The sequence below is a fragment of the Leuresthes tenuis genome, unplaced genomic scaffold, assembly GCF_036924035.1.
Source record: "Leuresthes tenuis unplaced genomic scaffold, fLeuTen1.0.hap1 SCAF_8, whole genome shotgun sequence".
Lineage (NCBI taxonomy): Eukaryota > Metazoa > Chordata > Actinopteri > Atheriniformes > Atherinopsidae > Leuresthes > Leuresthes tenuis.
The window spans coordinates 17,944,002-17,968,808 of record NW_027325362.1 but is presented as its reverse complement, the minus strand read 5'-3'; the positions used below and the strand labels follow the sequence as shown (position 1 = coordinate 17,968,808).

The following is a 24,807-nucleotide window of genomic DNA, read 5'->3' as shown; positions in this document are numbered from 1 at the left end:
GCCATCCTTCATTTGAATCAAAAGAAAAGATGACAGGAGCAGGGTGAGATCATGTCCATCTGTCTTTAGCTATTCTCTTAATGACTCTCTCGCTTCGGTGACATGTACAAGGACACAAAGGACATATGACTGTGTGATGATCTTGAAGCTATATTGTTTCATTTCCATATAGGCAGAAGGCAAAAAACAGAGGAAATTCCATATAGTCAGCTTTTTTAGTTTAGTCCAATTTTGGATCAGTTTCTTAGCTCTAATGCAAAGTTATAAAGATATCCTTCTTAACCTCTGAAACAGTTGGCTATTAAACAAGCTTCATTCACATTTTGATCATCAATGATCATTCTACACATTTTCAGCTCACTGTTACGCCACATGTAAAATGTTGCTGCATCCATAGCCGTGTTTCTTTTGTTGTTGTTTTTTAACCAAAATTTCAGTCAGCTCTGTGATGTTTTCTGACTTTTAATAGATCCTACGACAATAGGTAAATATTCAAAGCGGATTATCCATTTTATTATGTCCTCGACTCATTGTTGAAGCATTTGGATCTTTTTTAAAGCGCCTAGCTCAAGTACTTGCTCAAGTATGTTTCTGCATTTCCACCCTAGGTGAAGAGTGTGAGTTCAGTGCAATGCATGTCCTCGATGCGCATGGCACTGCCCTGGAGGCAAATTGTAAATCCCGTCATTTGAAGACTACCTCAACTGAAGACGCACGAGGATAGTCCTTTTTCCTCTGCCATCTGCACAAACTCGGATTTATAGCAAAAGTGTGATCTCACCATATGCGCTATTGTGAGATTCAGTGTGCCACTATAACGTGCACACAAAGGCGCTCTCACAAACAGGCAAGCCTGAGGACATATGACTTTATTTGAGTGTAGAAACGGGGTATTCTGGAGACGGCTAAAAATCTGGAACTTGCAAAATTCCCAGCATCGTTTCGATCCTCTGGAAGGAAACATTTTGGTGCAGCGGACCCGGAGGATACCACTGTTTGCTTTTGCACGAAGAAGCGCGTCCGGTTGGATTTGAGCTGCAGTCCACTTCGCATCAACTGCATTGACATAACTGTAAGAGAGAATGTATGGATTATGAAAATAGGCACCGGCAGCTTTTCTCGTGAACTCTTTGGTGGATCTTCAGACTTCTATCCACAAGTGGGTGTTTTCAGTCTTTCAGCTACAGATTATATCACTTCTACAAACAACTACAATGAGACAATGTGGTGCGCTAACTGAAGGAAATGTTGCCTGTAGAAGTGCAATGAGGGACTAGGACAGTGACTTCCAGAGGATGCCTGCAGACTGGTGAGCGCCGTCTTCGATGTGGTGCCTGTCGCTGTCCGACGCGCGAGTGGTGCTGAAATTTGGATGATGCCTGGCCAGCGACTGCAGGGCTGCCGCTCCCTGCACTTCAACGAAGACAACGGCCGCTTCGTGCTGCTCGCCATCCTCATCTTGCTGTACCTGCTGTGCGGCGCTGCGGTCTTCTCGGCCATAGAGAGGCCCTCGGAGCTCCGGGCTCACGGCCGCTGGAATGGGACGCTCCTCAACTTCAGTGAGACCTTCAACATCAGCCTACAGGACCTCAACTCCTTCCTGCGGGAGTATGAGGCTGCCATCGCCGCCGGGATCCGGGCTGACGCTTTGAGGCCAAGATGGGATTTTACAGGGGCTTTTTATTTTGTTGGAACTGTGGTGTCGACTATAGGTGGGTGATATCTGCAGCATTACCAAATCCCTTGACCTTTGCGTCCATTCAGTTACTGTCATGTTGTTTTCTAAATGTATTTGGTAAAAAAAAAGAAAATGATAATAATCATTTAACTGAAACCATAGCTCATAAAAGCTATGTAAAAAGAAAATAGATTTCAAGAATGCATGTGAATCACCTTACACAATGAAGATGATACATACTATAGATTGGATTTGGGGGCTCATATTCTGGTTAATTGTTAAATAATCATGTCATTACTTTCAGTCCGGATGTCAGAGGGACCAGAGCTGCCTCCCTGTGGAGTGCTTTCTTTCCACTGGCTGGCAGACAGAATAACAGATACATTTTGGCTGTGAGGGACTTTGGAAATGGGGACAACATCTGACTTGTTTGCCATTTGGAACAGCAGACTCATCCCTGGTTATAGGACAGCACCCATGGGTGCAGCCTTTTTTTTTTTGTTGCCATATTTCCTTTCAAACCAGCAGGAATGTCAATGAGAAGCCCCTTCTGCTCCCCCATTTAACATTTGCCCATGTGATAGGTCAGAAAAGAGCAAGTGTCCCTCCCAGGGTTACCCGAGGGCCAGCGGCGTGGTGCTCTGCATGCCTGATGCTTCTGACACCCACTTTTACCCACCCCCACCAGACAGATTGAGAGGAGACACAGCTTTCAGTGAGTGAGTGAGTGTGAATGGATGAATGAGCAGCTGAAAACACAGCAGGTAATAATCAGAGCTGACAGGAGCTCTTTCTCTAACCTTGCCCTCCACAATGCGATACCCCTGGCACCTACTTTTAATTGAAATCTGCAGTGAGGCAGGCGATGATGAAAACTGTTGGTTGTGTATGAGTCCACAAGGAGAACTGAATTCACATAAGTAGAAAACCTGTCACAACTTTATTTACTGTAAACCCATCAGGAGAGCTGTATTGACCCTCCCACCTTCTGCTCTTAGATACACAAATACACTTATACGGAGCTCTCAGGGAGCATGTACTCAGTGCAACCAATCATATGGGAGGGAACTACAGCAGCTTACATGTCTATAGCCGGTTGACATCCTTTGTACTCCAGTTGTCATGTAGCATCACTGTCCTCTCTGACAGGCGGATCGTATAAACTGACTCAGCTGCTCGGGTAAAATTGAGAGAAAAATGGTGATGCTGAGATTCTCCACCTTTCCAGTATTTTAATTTCTTGTGTGCTTGCATAGATTTCAGTCTGGGATTTTTGTCTATGATGTGTATGTCATCATCTTTGATCTTTTCCACTTCCAATTCTTGGGCTTGTGTGCCGCTTTTTTTGTAAACTTGTGAGCTGCTGATATAAAGGGGATTTGTGCGCCTCCCCACACCACTCTTTAACAGAGCGACATCCCCTTGTGCACTCCAGATGCTCCTCCCAAACACTCTGACTCTGCTGTGGCAGAGGCTTCAAATCAGCAGTGACTCTTTGCTCCCCTTGATGTATCTCCACAGTTTCGCTTTGAAGAATGAGAGCAAAGCCTTGACCACGTGAGGGTTTTTTTGGCTGGGGTTTTTGACTGGATCACTGGCTATTATTGCTGCAGTTGATGTGTTATTTTAGAATTTCAGGAAACACTGCAAGAGATGTAATCCACATTGTAGCTTTTTTTTTCTCAAAAGTGGTCTTAACAACCAGAAAATAAGTAATTTTATGTAATTGGTTCTTTACTATTGGAAATAATTGTAAGTAGCTGCTCTTAAGCTACTTAAGTTAAGTTTGATTGCATTGCATGTTTTTTCTTCAAATTGAACTGTATTGTCACAAAACTACAAACTACCATATTTCTGAACACTTTCAGGACTTCTCATCCAAGTGTGCTGAGCAGCTGACACAGAACGCTCACCCTCGTCCCTGAAAATGTCAGCTGACAAATACAACCTCAATATGCTCTTCTGGAGTTTTCAATCGCAACGCACAATCATTCTCAGCTGTAGTCCAGTATCACTGATATCTTTGAGCTGACAACAAAACAAGAAATACTATTCCAAGGGATTACAGTGTTGCTTTATCTGCTGGGTGAGGTCATCATTCCCCAAAGGGCCACAAATGCCTCATGATATGGATGATCCTCTGATTTTTCCCTCAGAGCCAATAGCAGTTATAGCACCAATATTGAAGTATTAAAACAAGCGAGATGGAATATCATGCAATTTAAAGCAAAGAGTAAATCATTTGGTCCTTAACTGAAAAGCGAAATTAATGTCATTCCCATCCATATGCTGTAAACGGCTGTTCATGCTGATAAGCAAATTTCAACATAATAACAAGCAAAACTAAGATTGTGACAAAGGTAATTAAAATTTCTAAATCGTGTGCATAAAAAGAACTATTGCTCAACCTTGCTTATAGGCAGTCTAAATAACTATTTAGAGAATGGCAATTAAAAAAATACCTGTTCTCTGTATTTCCCTTTTGGCAGCTCTGACAAAGCAGATATTTGCAATGCTTTCGACACGTATAAGCACATTTAATCATTATCCGTAGAATTCGACCTGATGTGCCACACTCATGTCGCAGCCAGTCAAGAGAAGGGTGAAAACATCTTCTCCACTAAGATAAAGCCCTCAGTGTAGTTCATTTTACTTTAATAAAAAAATTCAACAGTGTTATCATATGACAGATTCTATCACAGCATCTATGTCAACCTCTTGGGGAGCTGTCATTGTAAAAGTAACACCTCAAATTTGCTTCAAAGCTGCATTAGTTAGATAGACTTGCAGTGTTTCAGCCACAGTTCCGTAGTCTGAAGCCCGGCAAGATGCATTCTCCTGTGATGGGCAGCACACAGATCTCAAGATAATCCAGCTGCTGCACATGATAACTTTGAATGATGAGTTCTGGAAATGCATCTTACTTGTGTGACCTGAGATAAGGAGCAGGAAGCATGCAGGATGGGCCAGATGCACCAGTCCACATAACGTATACACAAAGCTATAAAACTTTTTTGAGCTCTACAAGGCATTTTTATGCGAGTGTGTGGGTGTCTGAGTAATGTTCCTTGAATGCATAGTTAAAATGTCTGATGTGTCTGATTGTGCTGTATTGGATTGCAGGCTTGTTTTTTAATTTAGCAGTTACTTCTTGATTGTGTTGCACTGTCACACATTTTCTCCAACAACATTACTATTTTCTTTCTCATTAAGGAGGGCTCAAAGATCTGCTCAGTAAACACAGTTTCCATCTATACAAAATCTAATTTTAACCTTCAAGGCTGACTGACAGCTGACAACTGCCAATTAGGACAACTCCCTGCAGTCGTTTGAGGGCCCGTGTGTTTTTGTGTGCGTTCTCAGCAATGACATTTCGGGGGACTGTTTTGTCAGTTTTGAAATGCTTCCATAAGAACACTTGAGAGTCAAGTGCTGGCTTTTAACTTGTTGAAACAAAGTAGATAAAGCTAATTTGGGCAGTCAGTTGTTTGTCAGTTTTGTGCGTCATGGTTTGGGCTGTTTATACTTTGGGATAGACTGTGTCCTGTCTCTTCTTGCCCCTGGCAGCTACTGCCGCTTCTTGCTTCATCACGCTTAGAGCCACCCACTCACAGAGGCCACAAAGGCAGACAAGGCAAATGGGACAGTTTAACAAACAGCTCACAACAGGCCCACATACTGCCTTTGCTTTGAATAATATCTAATTTAACCTCAGTGCTGTCTAAAACTCATAAATGAGGAGAAATGACAATGATGATGCACATATACGGCAAGATACACATTATCTCTTCCATCACATCATTGTGTTGCTTTGGATTCCATGACATTATTTCTATATCAACAATGACTCAAGTGACAGTAAGGGATTTGTTGTTTTTAAACAGAGGGGTTTAGCTCAATAACAGCAGCCCACGCCACGCCACACACAAAATAAGTATGTCTACTCCAAGCTTCAATAACTTCTGACCTGGACACTGTCATGCTGCTTTAACATGTTCTCATCCATCCTCTGGGTTATGGATATCTCCTCAATGAACAATCACACTCTTGTTCCTCTGTGACCACCCATTTCTACCTGTTACTTTAATAACAAATGTGTGACTATTCTAAAGGCTAAAATACAGTGTGGAAATTAATATTATTAGTGTATACTTTAGAGATCTAAGACAATTGTAAAAGAGGGACAGGTCTAAGAGAAAAAGGCACGTTTGAAAACCTGTCTGCTATTTCAGCACCACGGAGAGTGCCATGGATTCATCAATACACATCACAGTTGGGATGCTAATATCTTAGAGTCACTGTTGTAGCCATACAACTATCAATATCAGCCATATAAGGGATTTCAGACAGACTATTCTAATTAGACTAAACTGACCCTCTGCCTTGCACTTTCTTTTCTTTAAGGTAATGGGGAGGAAAGTGCCAAACCAAATTAGAAAAGTCACTTAAATCTAGAGTTCCTACTCAACTTGACATGTGTTTTTTAAAGTCTTCCAGTTCATTGTTAGAATTCTGCAGCATACAACTTCACTCTCTTGGCTCAGCTTCCCTCGACTCATCTGCATGGAGAAGCCCCCCGGTACTTTTCCTGCTCATAACATAACAGGAGACAGACAAGGTTAGAGACTGATTTGTGAACATAGTGGAACACATAACAAGCAAAGTTGTAGATAAAAAGTTTGCAGTTAAAAATAAGGTAAATGATGCACTGAATGCCGCTGAGTCACCTGAAGACTAAACACGAACATCGCTTAATGTTTGCTGTGTTTGGGAATTACTGTACCTGCTGTCTAATGTGTTAGCTGCTTTTTAACATTTTACTATGGTAGCCTGTTATGTTTTGGAATGTTTTGAAGCTCATTTGAGCATGTGAGCTAAATGGACATCATACGCATTGTGAAATTTGACCTTTATTTACAGCACAAACTTTACTGTAAAATAACATTTAACACGGGGCTCTTAGCAATAGATTGTAAAAAGGTTGCAAGATAAATCAACTTGCCCATGTCATCAATCTAATTATCCAAAAGAGGGGTAGTATGCCTTCAAATTTTGCTAAAAGTGGGCAACTCTGACACAATCCTTTATTAGAAACATGGTCTGCAATACTACTGAAATAGCACAGCCAAAACTATCAGTTAATATTTCAAAGTCCAAGACACAGCACCAAAGTGCTTCAGATGTCCTTCTAACCAGACACTGATTCAGTATTGTTTTTTATTTTATGTTTGTGCCCAAAATTTGACTCCATCATTTTTCTGTTTTGATAGAGAGCAGCAGATCTGTAGAGCTCATGCTTCTTATGCAGGCACCCCTGGAAGACAGGCTTTTATTCTTTGTCAGACAATCATAGAAAATCTTCTAATCTCGATGTAAAAAGCAATGGTTTTACAATGAAGTAATCAAACTAATTTTCCAAGTATTTAGTTTGTAGCATGAAGTGGTACAAATAATAGTATTTTGTTAATGATAAAGATTAGAAATTTGTCTTGTAATCATCAATTTCAGTAAAAAAATATTTTTTTCTTTATTCACAAATTCTTTCTATATCTTTCAGTGCCAATTTGCCAAAAAATTTGCCAAAAAAAATCTTGATTTGATGTCTGACTTCTGTTGACTCGTTCTTGTGAGGTCCGGACAACTATGTCTATCCAGGGCTCCTGTACTTAAAGTAGAACTTTAAATCAAATGCCTTCGTCGTAACGTACTTAGCTTTGTAATTCACGTGCTGGTGAAGTCACAAGGTAATGTCCCCTCAGCCTGGTGGAGTGTACATTTGCCATTAAAGCAGGGTGAAAAGTCACATGATAGACTGCTGTGCATTCCCAACGGCAAGCTGTGTTTTTGCTTTGATGTAGAGTTCTTATTTAGATCAACAACTCTGCACTGCCTTGCTTGAGCAAAACCATCTGTGTTGGTGTTACTGTGTGGTATATGTGCTATCAGGTGGGTGGGACGGGTTTGCAATCTGTGAAAGCAAATTATCTTTGCAGAGCAATGTTTCAGACGTTTTGTCGCTGTCTGTCTCTCACTGTGGTGCTTTTGCCAGACTGCCGCTGATTCCTATCTAACCGCTATCGCCAATCTAATCGCTACTTCCAATGTACACCAGTTTATTTTGATTTATTCTTTCAATCATTTTGACATTTCAGCTCGATAGGATTTCCAATTTGTTACAAAAATGAAAGGTGTACATATAGCACAATATCAGGATCACATTATGGGACCATTATTGTCAGCTACATTTCAGCTGGTCAGTAGGACTCATTTCTACTGCAGTCTGTTCTTTCCTCTCTTCTCTTTAGATCTCCAGGGTTGCTCTATGAAACCACAGACTCAGAGGAAATGTCACTGTTAAAAATGGAAAACAGGGGGCCTTCAGTGACATGAAAGGCACCACGGGCCTTTTCAGAGAGTGTACAGTTCAGACGCTCAGCACAAAAACGGCCTCATCAGTAATTAAGTTGAGCTGAATAGTTTGACTGCAGCAAGGAAGGTCTATAAAGATAAGTCTAAATTATGGGGCAAATCATTTCTGCACAATATACATTGGCTGCCTTAAAGTTGACCAAATCAAAACTTTATATTAAAAAACAAAAACCTAGCTTATAGTGACAGGCTCACAGAGAATTATTGCATGACAAGGAGAGGGTGATGTAGCTCCTTTTGTGAAGCAGAAATTAGGAGCAGGCTGAAGAGATTTGTCCATGCATTAATACAGGAGGGTTTCCTATAAGACTTCACCTTAAACATTCTGACTTGCAAAAGTAGGGAAAGCGCAGCTGTGACTCATAATATTAGCAATGGACTTGTGCGACTTAATTGTCAACCAATGGCAGAATATAAAGCTAGTCAGCCGTCATCAATGTTCCTTACTTTGTCCAGCGTGACATGTCAAAATGTCTTCTGTGACAAAGTCCAGTTCTATCTCCCACACAATCTCAGACCTGACCAAGAAGAATATGCTTGTTTGTTAACACTGTCAAATTATTAGTTTAGGCATAAAAACGTCACCTAACTCAAGGGATGAATCATTATTGTATTTACACATAATTGAACACCTAGAAAACACATTTAAAAGAACACCTTTTAAATCGTATCATTAGGCACCGGTGCAAGCAGCCTGTCGCAAATAAGATTATTAGCACCTTTTTCTTTTGTTGCATCTACGAAAAATGCCAAAGATAACACAGTTTGACTAGAACAAAAATAAACAAATAAATAATTAAATACCAAGCTATCTACAGCAGATAGACAGAATCTAAAAAGGAAAAAAATCCAACAAACTCCTTATACAGGACTTGAGAAATGCATCCGCCTTTTCAGTTATTCTATCTAGTGTTCACTGAAGCCACATCAGAAACAGTCTCAGTGGATGGGTGGCTGTCAGGAAGCCAATCTTACACAGGGGAAACAAGAAGTAAAGGCTATGGTATGCCAAATGACAAATAAAGTGGACTGAAAATCAGGGGCAGCAGGTATTATGGACTTATTAATCCTCCCCAGAGCTTGAACATTATGGAGTGAAGCAGTGTGGGATCATCTTGATAGAGAACGGAACAAAAGGCAGCCACCATCCAAAGAAGAGCTTTGAAATGTCCTTCAAGAAGCCTGGAGAGCTATTCCTTAAGACTAATATAAAGAAATGACAAGAAATCTTGATGAACAGGGTATATGAGGGTGTACCTGACCTGACAAAAGTCTGACACTGTCCTGTTTTTGGCTCAATACTAAAATCAGCCAGCCAACATGTTCACTGTGACAGTGTTGACATGCTGAGTTCAGGCAGGGGCAGTGTTTACTTGACTTGGTCTCATCTCAGTTCATGAAGCAGCCACATATTGCTCTCTCATCAATAACCATCTTGGTGTATCTTGTTAGCATGTTAACGTGCACTAGAGGACAGTTAGTTTAACTGTTGAGGACTTAACCAGGCAACAACCTACATAAAAAGTAATGTGAATAAAGATCTACTGATGCAGATTATGCTCATATGTCATTTCCTATTTCCTCCACTCTCACAGTTTATCTTGATCCAGGGTCTCTCCTTGGGTAGTGTCGAAGTGCACTTCTGTGTGTGTGCGTGTCAGTGAGAGGCAAACATGCTGAGAAGCAGACTTCAATAAATCCCTATCATGCTGCTGTACGGGATGCTGCGCACACCTCTGCGCTCTTGCGCAGCAGGTCATAAATCTGCCCCGACTCTTGTACTGCCTACGTACAGTAATTCACAGACCCAACTCATCATGGCCAAGCGATTTCAAGTTCATTTTAGAGGACACAGCAACATTTTCTGGACTTCCAACTGATTACAGTTTCAATGATTCTGCTCCTTACACCAATAGGGCAGCGATAGAATAAACTCTGACCCGCTCCCTGTTTGGTTTGACTTTGACACCATTTCAATTATATTCTGGTTTGAATATTTTGATAATTATAACTTTTGCAGACTCCCTTACTGTAAATGGCCTGGAGCCATCAGTAACCTGCAGGAAAGAGTTTTTCCCCACAAGCGAAGAAGTTTTTCTTGAGAAACTTTCTTGCAAGCTGGCAACCTCACCTTAAAAAAAACCCTAACTTGCAGTTGCAAAGTGTTAGCAAGTTGCAAGATGCCTCTACAGGAACTCCATCGGTGCACAAGAGGAACGTTTATCGGTATATTTCTGTTTCTTTGCATAAAGACGAGCCTACCGGTGTGACTAGTCCAAATTGCTAAACACTTACAGCTAACTGGGAGATCATTAAAGGTAAAACAAGGCAACACAAGTAAAAACACATTTTTTTTAATTCCCAAAAATCCAATTGAAAATTACCATAAACTTGATCACTTTTCCTTGATCTTAAGGAACTTAATCAAGCAAATCTGATAATAGTGGGGCTCGTGAGAAAGTTGGGGAGGCACACATGAGTCCTCAGCATGTCCTTGAATCCGTTTGATGGTTCACCGTTATTACTGGATTACAAAAAAAATAAAAATATGACGGAGCACTATGCCACCTCCGAAGGCTGAGAACATGGATCACATAGCTGTAGTCATACATATAATACAACTGATTATATCTTATTATGTGTTTGAATTAGATTCTTCTTCATGAGAAGAAAAATGCTCTTTAAGTAAAACCTTTTGAGCTTCTTAGTTTGCACTGTCCCCAAACGCACCCACACAACTCTTCACCATTTTGACTCTTGAACATGTTAGATTAAATAACTGTTATCCTTGTAAAACACAAGGATTTCATGTTGATGAACACATTTTGTCCTCAGGCCAGAATTCATGGATGATTCTGCTACCTCCAGGCAGGTAAATAATGGGTGCTTTTAGTTCCCTGAAAGAAGCACACGATCAAACTATGAGCAACTGAGCATTCTTTCATCATTTCTCTAAGACAACTTTCTGGGGTTTTCTCTATGTGTGTTCCAAGATCATTATTGCAGTTGTCTGTAACTTAGCAGTCCCTGACAGGGATCCAGTTTTCACACAGCTTTGAATTTCATGGACATGTGCTTTCACTTTCCGTATGCCTGCTGAAACTCAATCTCTAATTTGCTGCTGGCATCTCATTTGATTGTGTTCATGTGATGGTTAAAATTCTGAAGCAACTATGACAGACATATTATAGTACTGTATTGAACACCAAGACTGTATTATCTATTAGCTGAACCTGGAGGCGTATCACACTGATCTAAGTAGATCTGTAGTAGGGTTTCAAAGGCAGAACCAGGACAGGTGTGTTTGCTTTGGGAAATAAAACAAGAGGGCTTTTGTATGATTAAGCTTTTATTCAAACATTGACAGTGAAACACACATTATACGATAATAAGAAGCACAAAAACTAAGCCATTAGATCTATCAGGCAGAAGCTATTAATCTGATGAGTGAATGACTCCTCAGTGACCTGGTAGGACAAAATATCTGCTACTGTTTGCAGATGAACACTAATTAAATCTTAATTTCTTTTCTGCCTGTCTAAGATCAGAGTTCTCCATCTGTGATCTGTTTTCCAGTTCTGCTCAAATCCAGTTAAAAAGAAAAACAGATCGAAGAATGAAGACAAAAGAATAAATGTCGACGCTGATCTAAAAACAATGCTGCATTTCTTTTAATGGCAAAAAAAAATCAATATAGACTGCGGTGGAGTCATCAGTCCTCCAGGCTCTCATTGCGAGTAAATTGAAAACTGAAATACAATTTATGAAGAATTTGTCAGTTTTTATACAGGCAGAATGCAAGGTATTTTAGGTCGTGACCAAATTTGTTTTATGCTGCTATTTCTAACAGTGTGTAAATGTACACTTCCAATTTACACCTCAGTCAACCTGTTTTAATAAATGTTACTCACAGGATTCTTACAGGAATCACAGGAATCACATCAGTCCAATATTTCTTATAATTGCATGCTCATTATGAATGCACTGACATGAAGAGCAAATTCCATTGATTGTGCCACATGTGGGTGAGCCTTGTGAGAAATGCAAAGCCTCATTAATCTGCTTCAGGGTCCTATAGAAACATTGCGGCATGTCTTTGTTTTTTTTTTATATTCAAACATGCAATAGCATAGTCTGTGTATGCACTGCGCAGTCAGAGTGAAAAAGCCACATCTCACGCTAAAGTTGACCTACTGTAATCTGTCATCTGCTTTGTAAAACTGGCAGCACAACGTGAATATTCCTGTTATTACCCAGTCTGGCAGTAATCTTGGCAGCTCCTCAGCAGATGGTGCGGTGAAGATGTCGCAGGTCTGGCCATGTTGCTGCTTCCTCAGCCCTCTGTCCTCTCTGCAGATCCCTGCGGCGCAACACTCGTGACTAATGATTTCCTGTTCGTCACATAAGCTGGTCATCAGACGGACAGGCACGCATGGCGTTCTTTACTGCTGCTTTTCTCAGGTCAATTTAAGATTGCTCCCACTGGTGGGACACAGTTGGTTTTGACTGGGGTCTTGTTTTTAAGCTCATTAATTGGGGACATTAATGCGCTTGGTAAAAGGGTGCAGAAATTTTATTTCTGGTTTGTAAATGTAACAAAATGGTCCTCTTCAGGGAGTTGTGGAGTGGTGACATGTTATCCATGATGACATGTGGTGAACATTAGATGAAAGATTATGGACTCATGACTCTGAGTGCTTTTAAGAAGCTTTATTTGCTTTTTTCCCTCTACTGTATCTTCAGTATCTTCTTAACTGTTGCCAATTAATTGAGAGTTTTTCTTGTAATCCCTAAATTATCCAGTGGGCTCATTCATTCTACAGGCAACAGCCTTGTGAGGCTATTTTTAAGAACCAAATCGATATGCCTCCTTGAGGATCCTTAGCTTTGTAATAAGATACCAGCTATGAGACAAGATTCAAGGTGAGCTTTTTTCAGACACAGGACAAATAACATTCCTTTTATTGCCTTTTAAAATTGACATACTGTTCACAAATGTTTTGCACTTTTAAAAGGGAAAATCCAAGGCAAAAACATATTTTTGTCATTCTCAACTTACTTGCAAACATACAAAAAAAGCCAGTGTCAGTGTGTCCAAAGCCTAACAAAGTAGCTATCAGTTTTGTTTCTCTAAGCCATTGTTGCACTGGATGGCTGGCTCCTTCATTAAAATGAACTTGGTTACAGTAGTTTATTTTGTGTGTACTAAATGTCCTGTCATATTCAAGACAGCAAAACAGTGGACAGTGGACCAAAACCTTAGCTAAACTCATTTAATGATAGTTAATATGTTGATATTTTAGAAAATACTTTTGGTAACAAAAAAGCCTATCACAATAGCAATGTATTCCTATTTTAATGCTGATATACTTGTGGCTTGTGTAAAGATGTGCAATCATGGAGAGGGTTCAGATGCAGAACCACAGACAGGAGGCAGAACGATAACGTTAATTAAGCAAACCAAATAGTGATATGGTGGCAGGGCTTTCAAAAATCCAAATAAGAAATACAAGCAAGGCAGGAACAACATGATCTCCTGACATGGAGAGAAAATATAACAGACACGACAAACAGCTGTGAAAATCTAGCAATGAACCAAATGGTAAAATATTCACAATATATAGAGAGGACTTATGCGAAACAGGTGAGCGGGACTCAGTTACTGAACCCAGGTGCGAAATATGGACAAAAGGAAACTAAGCAAGAAAAAAGGGGCTTCACAAAAAAGAAAAAAAAATCATATAGATAAGGCCTAGGAAGAAATACAATTACCCTCTACTTGACGGAAATATCTGTTCTTTATCTGTATGTTTGCTACAAGTCCAACTGTCAGTGATGTCAACGTGACATCTGGTTGGACACACTTGCTCAGCTAAATGTGCCGAGCAAATAAAAAAAAACATTTTTCCTCTCAGAAAGGTACACTTATCAAAAAATGTGGTCCACCACAGCCTGTAGTTAAATGTACCGATGTTCTGAGAGTAACCACGCTGTTAAAAGGGCCTGAGAGGAACCGCAGTGTTGGATGATGATTATATTTTACAGCACAAGAGGCCATGTAATCTGCTTTTATTTTAAGAATATTGATTATAACAGTTTTACATATATACCTCTTCAATAGGACATCATGGGCTTTGGTCTGTGTGCCACAGACAGACTAACAGATTAAGTATATTTCTGAGCACAGTTAAGTTGAGCTACAGTCATAGCTCAGATGGGCAACTTAATTAGACAACTAGTCTTGTTCCAGAATACAGGCATAGAAAGAAATTGATTTATGGACCAAAGCCTTTCAGGCTTCTTCTTGGGCTTTTCTGATTCATCTTTTACATCATGGACCAAAATAACTGACAAACAGTTTAGCATAAAGCACATGAGTAACATGGCACGTGATTTGTTCTTTAAATTTCCTGTGTGTTTTGTGCTTCTTCCCTTGTTTCCACATATATTTGTGTACTGAAATTCTGTCTGATATACTGACTAAGTCACTTAGTGTTCAACATAAGGATATTACTTTTTTTTGTTGGCCTGATACAAATAGTTTCAGCAATGGGAAACGCTGACAGTAGCATTCGCTTGGAATTACAGGGGCAGAATGACACTAATAACAGAAAGGGAGAGATAAGTTAAGAGGTTGGTCTGCCTGGTAGTAATTTCTGCAAAAGACGCTGTTGAAAGACTTGATGAGCCATGCATATACTCTGTACATTACACAACCTCCCAAAATCTCAATGCCGATGTTGGCTAAAAAACGACTGAATGTGTTCAAAATGTAGGGATCAGTTTGTCTGTAAAGCCAGTTGTTAATCTCTACTTTATTTCTAAAACTTCCAGGCACACAGTTTTATAATCCACCACAAAAAATCTAAATATTTCAATGCACTTGAAGTTAATTCCAGAGGAACAAAACAGGGAAAAGTTTCACACATGTACCTTAGGTGAATTCATTAGAATGAGTAGTCTTCTGGCTGACTTGCATATGAAAACGCTAAGGTGGAAATTAGGCTTTTTTTCCATAATAAGATGCAGGCCATCTCTTGTGGTAATTCTAAACACATAACACTAGTTAGACCAAAACCAAACTTAGACATTATAAACTGTATAAACCTGTAAAGTTGTCTAATAATACTGATTTGCTCCCAGCTAGATTGTTTGTCAGTCGTTTCAGTCCATGGTGTAATAGCTCAACCAAAATAAATTCAACACCAAGAGCATATAACAGCACCTAGCAATGTGCCGTCAGATATTGTTCCCCTCCTGTACATGTACACTGTACTGGGGCAAAGACAGTGGTCCAATAAAATGACCTGACTGTGTACGTGTTGACTGACTGTGACCGTGGTCCAACTTTTAGAAATTGGATTTTGTACGATTTTTAGTTAACGTGCATCTTAAAAGTCTGGAGTTAGTCAGACAAACATAATAATTTGATTTAATCTGAAGTCACATAAATGCACTGATTGTTTTAGTCATTTATTGATATATTGACAAGCTAAAACACAGAATATCTCCAACCTCAGGTTCGAGCAGGAGGGTTTTCCATTCATGTAAATATTTTACAGTTTGTCACACTTCTGTAATCAAATGCGTATTGGGAAATAATGTCAACTGCCCCATTGGTTCAATAAACTAATTTCTATTGAGTTGCACATATTATCACTTATTGGCAGAGGACATTTTACACCCGGACCTGATGAGTGACTGAATGCTGGATTTTATAGGTTATTTGATTGCTGCCGTCAACTCGTCCTTGTTGCCAATGTTTCATATAATGAATACCTGTTGAGTGTTGAAGCATTTACACTGTTCTCCCACACGATATAAAATGTGATGACTGATTGCTGTTTAGAGGCGAGCGGTCAGCTGAATCAATCAAAACTAATGCAGAGCATTCAATATGTCTATTGGCATCTCACTTAGTAATTTGTGTGATTTGTTTGGGTCCCAACCACACGACTTAATGAACCACAGTAATTTGCCATTTGGGTGTAATGAGAGATGCTCATTTTAAATTGTGTCAGCTGGTAGCTACAAATGCGTGGGATTTTCACTTTACCACTGCCGATAAAAGCCAACCTAAAAGCTAAATAAACTACAGCCCACTAGCCCACTAGTAATCTATAATCTATGAATCAACCTCCCATTTGATATCCTCTCAGTCTGAGAAAGAGTCCCCAGTCAGAGCCCCTTCTCCTACTATTCTTAGGGCTGCCAATTTGCAATTAATGGATACAAATGGCACTATCTCCATAGCCTTTCCTCCAAGTTGAATCTCTAGTGTATAATTATGTACACATAAGAGTAGAGTAGAGTATCACATAATTTTGCATGTGGAGTTGAGCAAATTTTATTCAGTTTCATAAATTATTGAATGTTAAAGAATAAATCATCTCCCATGATGAAAGTGGATAAGCACACATATGATTTCTTACCTTATCAAGTCCTGCTGAATGAAATGACTCATCCTGGCCTGTTCAGCAAGGTCAGCCGCTGCATCACCAGTCTGCTGACATCGGTTTTGGCCTTTATTTAAGAGTTTTAAAGTATAAATGGAGTAGTCTTTGTGAGCAGATAACACCATGTTTGCTTGCTGGGGCTTTGCTCTCTATTATTGTTCGGTATTCCCTAACGCATCTTGGCACAGCGCTCCGGATTAATGGCTCTGAAATGTTACACTGAATCAATGCCTGGTGCCTTTTCCTCTCTCAGGTAATTGACTTGGTAATGAGAGATGCTGCAGAAGGCTGTCTCTGCGAGTCTTGAGAATATGTAATCTGTTTTCCCACTGATTCAGATGGGTTAAAGAGTCATGGGTTAATTAATTAACTATGAATCACCGAAATGGGATTTTACTGAGGGGCTTAATTTGGGTAATCACTGTCCTTCACCCTTATGTAACCCAGTATTACCTATAGGTGTCCAGCACTGAACTTTGTCACAATCATAAAAGTGTATTTTGATGTCTTAGGTGATGTGTAAAACTGTGTGTTTGAGGCCATAAGGTTAGGGTATATGTGCGGACATGTAGCGGTTATTTTCCCCTCTTGTCTATAAAACAATCTGTGTCAATCAATGTTGATCTAAATGACCCAAGATGTCAACAGAAGACCTGCTTGAGAGTGGTTTTCACTGCTACAGATAAGGTCAAAAAAGCCATTTTGGCTATCACAACGGAAGTATTGTCAAGATATTGATTTCATTTATTACCTGACAAGGATGGTTGGTGGAAAAAGGAAGAAACGCTCTGCCTTAATGCTCTGAGAAGACTGAAATGGATGATGGAAAAATCTATTAACCTTGGCCTTGAAGTGAACTTGTTGATCTTTCAGCACGATTTTATTTGTTGACAAATAGACCATCTGCTATTCTGTTGATAAGGGACAAAATGTGAGTGTGTGTGCTTGTGTGTGTGTTGCATGTCCTCACATTGGCCCTGGGTTAGAAATATGAGAGCTCCATGTACCATGTGTGTATAAGAGCAGAACATTTACACATGAAAAATCAAACAACAGAGGATTATGTTTAACAGGGTCACCTGCTGATGCCGTTGCTGTTTGTTTGCAATCTAAAGCTTTCATGACAACCTTCATACAAATCATTGTTGTCTACATATTAAATGTCTTAGAATATACACTAATTGTATGTGGTGTTAAAATGGAATAAACCATTAAAACCCTGCAAACGAGTCCAAGGAGACTTCATAATGTTCAGCTTAATTTACATACATCATGTTTTCTTTATAATGATGCTCGAGTCACTTTCTCTACTACATGACATTAACTTGTGTCCCAGTGTAAAACGTCTTTTTCTTTTTTTTTTGAGAATTCAAGCACACTATTTGTGGGCACTGTGTTTAATTCATTCCTTTATATCACTTACAGTCACAAAAAAGTGACGTTGCATTTAAGACTCGTTTAAAAATTCAGTTTAGACTTGAGGCTGTTTTACTTTCATAAATTCCTTCCTCGTCTCAAACTACAGATGTTATTTCCTTTGGGGAGACAGAAGGCATCCTGTTGGTGAGAGTTTGTTTTTGTCCTCGGCTGAGGGATTAACGGTGTGATATCTCTGTTGTCTCTGCAGGATTTGGGATGACAACACCTGTGACAATTGCAGGCAAGGTATTCCTGATCTTTTACGGGCTTCTGGGCTGTGCTGCTACCATCCTCTTCTTTAACCTCTTCCTGGAGCGCATCATCACGCTCCTGGCTGTGGTGATGAAGGCTGTGAGGGAGAGGCGAATCAGAAACAGTGGTCTCCTCCCACCAGGCATCCGCCATGACTTCTCAGCCTACTCCCTCCCAGGATGGAAGCCCTCTGTGTACCATGTGATGCTGATTCTCGGCCTGTCAGCTATCACCATCTCCTGCTGTGCATCAGCCATGTACACCCCTGTGGAGGGTTGGGCTTACTTAGACTCGCTCTACTTCTGCTTCGTCACTTTCAGCACCATCGGCTTTGGAGACTTTGTCAGCAGCCAGAGTGCTGCTTACGATTACCAAAGCCTCTACAGGGTGGCTAATTTCTTCTTCATGCTAATGGGTGTGTGCTGCATCTACTCGCTATTTAATGTAATTTCAATTGTCATCAAGCAGGTGCTCAACTGGATGCTGGAGAAAATGAGCTGCTTGTTTTGTCAGCGTTGCAATAAGGCCAACGCCTTCCTGGGCAGACGCAATGCCATCCGCCCAGGCACCAAGGGTCGCCAGGCTCGGTTTGGCCAGCTGCCTGACTCAGATGGACCTTGTGATAGTGACACTGAGGGACGGAGACTATCAGGGGAGATGATCTCAATGAAAGACCTTGCAGCTTCGAACAAGGTGTCGCTGGCCATCATGCAGAAACAGCTGTCTGAGTCTGCCAACGGATATCCCAGGACAGTCTGTGGTAGCTCACGCCATAATGGTTTCTCTGGGGGAGTTGGCGCCCTCGGAATCATGAACAACAGGCTCGCAGAGACGAGTAACTCCAGGTAGAGGGCACAGAGGGGAGGAAAACAAGGACCTGGAGCTTTTTATTCTCACACAGTACAACAAATAACCTTGAAATACAGGACTTTTGGAAGGGATTGCCAGTGTAACTTTTTATGCATGATCCATGTGATTTTTTTATGCTTTCGACTGGAATTACCAGCCTGCAGTGATAATACAGGTCATGATTGTGAATATTTTAGCAAAGATTTCATGAAAATGTCAAGCGAGATCAACTTAAGTTGATCTGGAAGCATGGGGACCACCCATCAACCATTTCATTCCTCAAGCCCAAGACAGAACAAACTGCAGTGAGTCTTTAAAATATCAGTGTTTGACTGCAGAAGAAGTTGTTTACTGTACATGGTCAGTATATCATACCTTTTTATGTTTGAAATGTTGTGTAATGGAGCCAATGGAAGCGTACAGCACAGTTTATATTGTCTTGGGATTTTGGCAGTTCATTTAAATGTACATACTGAATGCCGATAAAAAAAAGTATAAAAACTGAGCGATATAGCACATACTGATCTATGCATAATACTGTACTTCTCATGCATTTTGCACCATTTAAAGACCTTCCATTGATTCTGCAAAACCCATTTTTCTTATTTCATCCTCAGGTGAAGGATTTGTTTTCTGGGGGCAACTGTGGGAAATAGACTTTCTGAGCATGGCCATGATGTAGCCGATTTCAGCAGGGTGTCAGTACAGGACAGTTTTCCAGTGCTACTCACAGAACACACAGAGTAATTTCCTCTCTCTCAAGACGGAGAAAAGAGCAGCATTGAAGAATGAAAATGTATTTCTTGCGAGAGAGGAACTGGCCCTCTTATCAGCTGAGCACATGTTTTGGTGGCCAAAGACATTAGCTTGAAGGGCAAAAGAAGGAGCCATTCTCTTTCTTAGGTTTTTAAGCTTACAGCTGTCTGTAGAGAAAGACAGGCTTTAAGTGTTTTAATTACTCATTGAAAGCAGAGTCTAGACAAATATTTGCAAGAGAGTATCAGTGAGAAATACATTTGCAATTGTTTGGATTGGAAGGAGGTGTAGAAGGAGGTCATTTACAGTGGCATGCAAGAGTTTGTCAAAAGTTTCTGTGAGCAACTATGCTACAAATGAGCTGAACGATCTCCAAAGGGCATCATTTTAAAGATGAAACATTCTTATAAACATTTGAAGCTGGATTTTTTTTTTTATATTTGTTTATTACAGTTCTAATTGATAAGAAAAAAAGTACCATCCCAAAGTTTAGGCACCTCTTTCCTTAAATAATCATCAGTTTAAGGTATTCTAAGCACCTGCACTGGAATGAAAGTATCTGGTATCCACAAAGTAAGAGCAAGCTTTAAGCAGATAGCAAAACATCATCAAGCAGTCGATTCCTCAGTATGCGATGTAAATAAGAAGCAGAAATTGACAGGAAGGGTGGAGGCTAAGTTGAGCTCTGAAAGACCAAGAAAACTTTCTCAGAAAATAGCTAATTGTATTGTTGGAAAGGCAAATCAGAATCCCAGGTTGGATCCAAAAAAGTTCCAAAAAGATTCAGCACTCATCAGTCTGAAGTGGTAGTGCACTATTCACAAGCAAATACAGTATGACCTTCATGGATGAGTAGTCTCAGGAAAATGTTCCCTGAATTTTTCATCAAGAAATACAGCAGTAGAAGCGTACAAATCTAAATGAACCTGTCCTGTGTGTGCTGATTATGTTGAAATATAACGTTATGGTTACATATGGTTTCAGCAGGGTGCTGAAATTCACCAAAACAACACCTCTCTTGTGTTGATTATGCTTTGGGAAAACCAGCAAAATTTCATGGCAAACATAAGACTGTCTGAAAAAAACAAAACAAAGAAAGATTATTCTGAAAAGAGGATGACTTCTACAACAACGTAATAATTGAAAACCCGCTTATAAATCAACAACAGGCTACCTCAGATTGTGCGAGCTGATGGTTTTATTATGGTCCTTTCACCCTTTTTTGATTAGTAAAAGATTAGAAATTGGATCATTTTGAATATTCATGGCATGTACCACCATTACCTTTATGTTTTTAGGAAATCAGGTAACCTTTTGCTCAGGTAACTGTTCACATTGAGAAAAATGATGGCCAGGGGTGCCCAAACCTTTACGTGCCACTGATAATTTCTTCCCATTTCTACACAATGTTAAATGATTTAGACTGAAAATATCGGGGTCAGACTGAGATGCAGACTGATTTATCATTGCAAGGATTTTCTGTTTTCAAAACAAGAAACACATTTACATGTTACATGTTAAAAAGGATGCTGCCCAAAAGCCTGAAGAGATTGATTTACATCTTGAGTTCAGCGTAAATGTGCAGCTGAGTTTTAATGGATGGAAGGTGTTTGCAGACGATGTGTCGCTGCCTTGTCAGGGCTGACGATCAATGTTCTTGTTGCTGGCAACTATTTCTCTAAGGCGTTAGTGATTTAAAGTGATGTGACGCTGTTTGATGTTTGCAAACAGCACGTCAGAGGAGGAGATGTTGATAGTCAAACTGTCCTGGCGACAGTGATGAAAGAGGGGAACCAGAGAGTGGAGCTGGTGACAGCAGTAGCGGGAAGCTTAGGTGGCATTAATCGGCTCCCTTCAGATCCAAATTCCTGCATGATGCAAATCAACAGCCAAGGGTTAATCCACTGCAGCCATCCATCTTCAGCATCTAATGTCCCTCCAGACCGCTCTCCTCTTTTTTCCTGTCATCTCTGCATTCACTTTCCATGCACTGCAGCAAAACCCTCCTGCCTGATTTTTCTTGCAGATTTCGGCTTTTCTTTCACGCTCATCACTTTTTCACTGTGAATAAGCGACATGCATAAATGTATATATATGCATAAACATATACATATATATGTAAAGTATTGGAATGTCTTAAAATGCCCTTTTTACAATAATTTTGAATTGAACCTGGAGCTGTACTTGGATTACTTCAATACATATATCTGAATAATTTCCTTTACTCCCCAGTTTTACCAGGAGGAATAGAGAAAATGACTCAGGTAGTTAATTCTTCAGGCTTGTATTAGTTTTTCCTGCATGCCAATATGGTAAAGCCATAGCTGTATATAAAACAGAGTACTCTTTAAAATCTATTTTTCTACATATAGCTTTCAAAAATGTACACGTGGATGATTGAAAAGCCTCACTGTCACATGTCTCTAACACTGTCAGTCAGCAGATTCAGAACCTGCATCCTCTATGAAAAACATTAATATATGAAAAACCAGCAGAACAAAGTGTTTCCTGAGTTTAAGGAGCAGTTTGAGGGTTTTTTTGCGGAGTCAGCTGACAATACTGACGCAGCTCTCGCATCTTAGATTGGAAGAGTTTTTTATCAAACTCTCCTCACCAAGCAGTCCTATGTATTTCCCAAAATGTCAGTTTCTTCTTTCAACAGTTCCCAATTGAGTGGCTAATGAGGAGAGAATTGAGCGCATGGTGGCAACAGGCCGGCAGCAGCACCAGGAAGAGTCATGCTTTTCTTACACACTGCAGTGAAATTCCAAACAAAAAAACGTGACAAACCCTGGGACGTATGAGCAGCCGCTTGGGCGTGCTGCACCAATTCAATTCAGTGCTATTTTCTCGCTGTAATATGTCTCCATGGACTGGTGGGAAGTTGCTGTTTTTTTCGAGATAAATAATTCCTGAATTATACATTGCAGAAACCCTCAGATTCCCTCTGAGTCTTAAAGTTACAGTGTTAGAGGTTTCATGACTTCTCCTGCTGCTGCTCTGTATCCTTAACCTCATTTTCTAGAAAGATCACATGTGTGTCGCATGTATCTCTGCATCTAAATCACACCTCAAGGGACTAAAAGGGTAACTAAAAGACTGTTTTATATTTCAAATGCTTTCCGAAACACAACACTCAACCCCCAGGAAGTTATTTGACTCAGCACCATATAATACATTGAAATGTATTTTCCTTGAGCCTGAAACACATCAGATTTTTAAGAGAGTAAATTATTGTATTTAGAGTAATGTTTGGTCACCTAAAATGCATGTGGGGCTTTAAACCAATTGACCTTTGTTAGTCCTTGCATATTGAAAAAAGGCTCCTTTTAGAAACAGTTTTAGTGTGTAGAGCTTGTGTGTGTTATACTATCCAATCCTATACAATCCTTTTGCATTTTGCAAAATTTATCTCCATTGATTGCAATGGCTTTAATTTCCCCAATGTCCTCTGTGTCTTTTCTGTCAGAGGAGACATGTTGTTAGGATTTACTGTGTTTGTATTTGCTAAAAGCAGACCACTTAAATGTGATATCAGTTGATTTGTTCTTTAGTCTAATTTATCAACTCATATCCACATGAAATAAAAAAACAATCAGACTGAAGTGATGAAAAATATGAAAGTGGAGGCTGCACTGTTCATCCAGACCTGGATCACAGTGCTGCATGAGATTCAGTGGAGACGTGAGTGTTAAACTAAGCTTGAATGGTCAAAACCACCACCGGCAGTGTTGTCCATTAAACAAATATCACACTGTATTAGCATTCGTTTGTAGGCAACAGCTCTTTGTATAAAAAAAAAGAAAAAAGAAGGTCCATTAAAATGTCTTGCTTCCATAATCATTACCTGATAATCAAACAATTTGTTTGACATAAGAAAAGACCGGGGACGTTGCTGGTGTTTAATCTTGATAACTGCTGATGCTGTAGTGGCACACTTATAATCACAGGGTGATGCATAACACTTTCCCCTCTCCAGTTTCTGCTAAAGAAGAGTGCATGGACCCTTAAATGTTGCTAGAATGTTAAACTGCTTGTTTCAGGTTCAGTATGGATTTACATTAATTTGCCTGGAGCACACTGGAAATGGCTGTTACCAGAGGGCAGGTAAATACCTGGGTGGCACTGCAAGAGAATGATTGATTATACACTGTGCTTGGCTGCCTCTAATCTTTAAAAAGAGTCATATTGTTGGCTTTGATACAGAGCTTGAATTTCCAAACCAAAAGGACATGTGTGTCTGTTTTGTTTTTGTTTTTTTCATTTTTATTTTTTTTCTTCCTCCTCTGACAGCAGATGATTCAGAGCAACGCTCTCGATGTAGAAGGTGTTTCATGTGTCTGTGATCCACAGTTATGTTGACCGTTGACTCTCTTGGCATCAACATAAATCCACACCTTGGCGTGTGTCTCATGTTGCTTGCATTGTGGTGTGACATCCAGTTAATGTATGGAAATGAATTCTGTTTGCAAGTTGCACATTTATACGAATGATTGTACTTTTATATTTATGTATTTAAACGTAAAGCATATATGAAACAGGAAGGAGAATCATTAAACACTGATATTTACTGACATCCCTTTGATCCCTTTGAGTGCAAGTCTTTTTAGGGACAATATCGGATTTTCTATCTGCAGTTAATTATATCGAATGACAGACTTTAGGGCAAGCTAAAAGGAATGATTGCAACCACATACAGGGTTTTCAGAAAGGCCTGGGTGATACATCAGCCCTGTCTCACGAAACATGTGTAATAGGTAAGTTTGCCCACATGTCCAAAGTATAATAGTGTCTCAATAAAGGAGAAGAAATTGTGAGATGGTGACGTTTTTCATTGCCTGTTGTTTCATGTAGAGATGCGTTGAAGCAATACAATGCAAACTTGTTACCATGTGTTTATTCAGCTTTAAGCCTAAAGCCTTCTCAAGTATGAAACTGAATTAACTGACCACATTTTTATTGATATCT

The 24,807-nt window shown here is 39.9% G+C and overlaps 1 protein-coding gene across 1 annotated transcript; it reads left to right on the top strand.

The window, feature by feature from the left end:
- The first annotated feature begins 796 nt into the window (after positions 1–796).
- Positions 797–24,404, top strand: kcnk12 (potassium channel, subfamily K, member 12). The gene is made up of 2 exons (XM_072391192.1): positions 797–1,712; positions 18,191–24,404. The coding sequence occupies exons 1-2, from the start codon at positions 1,373–1,375 to the stop codon at positions 19,081–19,083; spliced, it is 1,233 nt and encodes a 410-aa protein (XP_072247293.1). The 5' UTR covers positions 797–1,372; the 3' UTR covers positions 19,084–24,404.
- The last annotated feature ends 403 nt before the right edge of the window (positions 24,405–24,807 follow it).

Excerpts from the sequence above, each read along its gene's own strand:
- kcnk12 (XM_072391192.1), top strand. The coding sequence starts at position 1,373 with ATGATGCCTGGCCAGCGACTGCAGGGCTGCCGCTCCCTGCACTTCAAC. Across the intron at positions 1,713-18,190 it reads AACTGTGGTGTCGACTATAG|GATTTGGGATGACAACACCT; the intron begins GTGGGTGATATC and ends TTGTCTCTGCAG.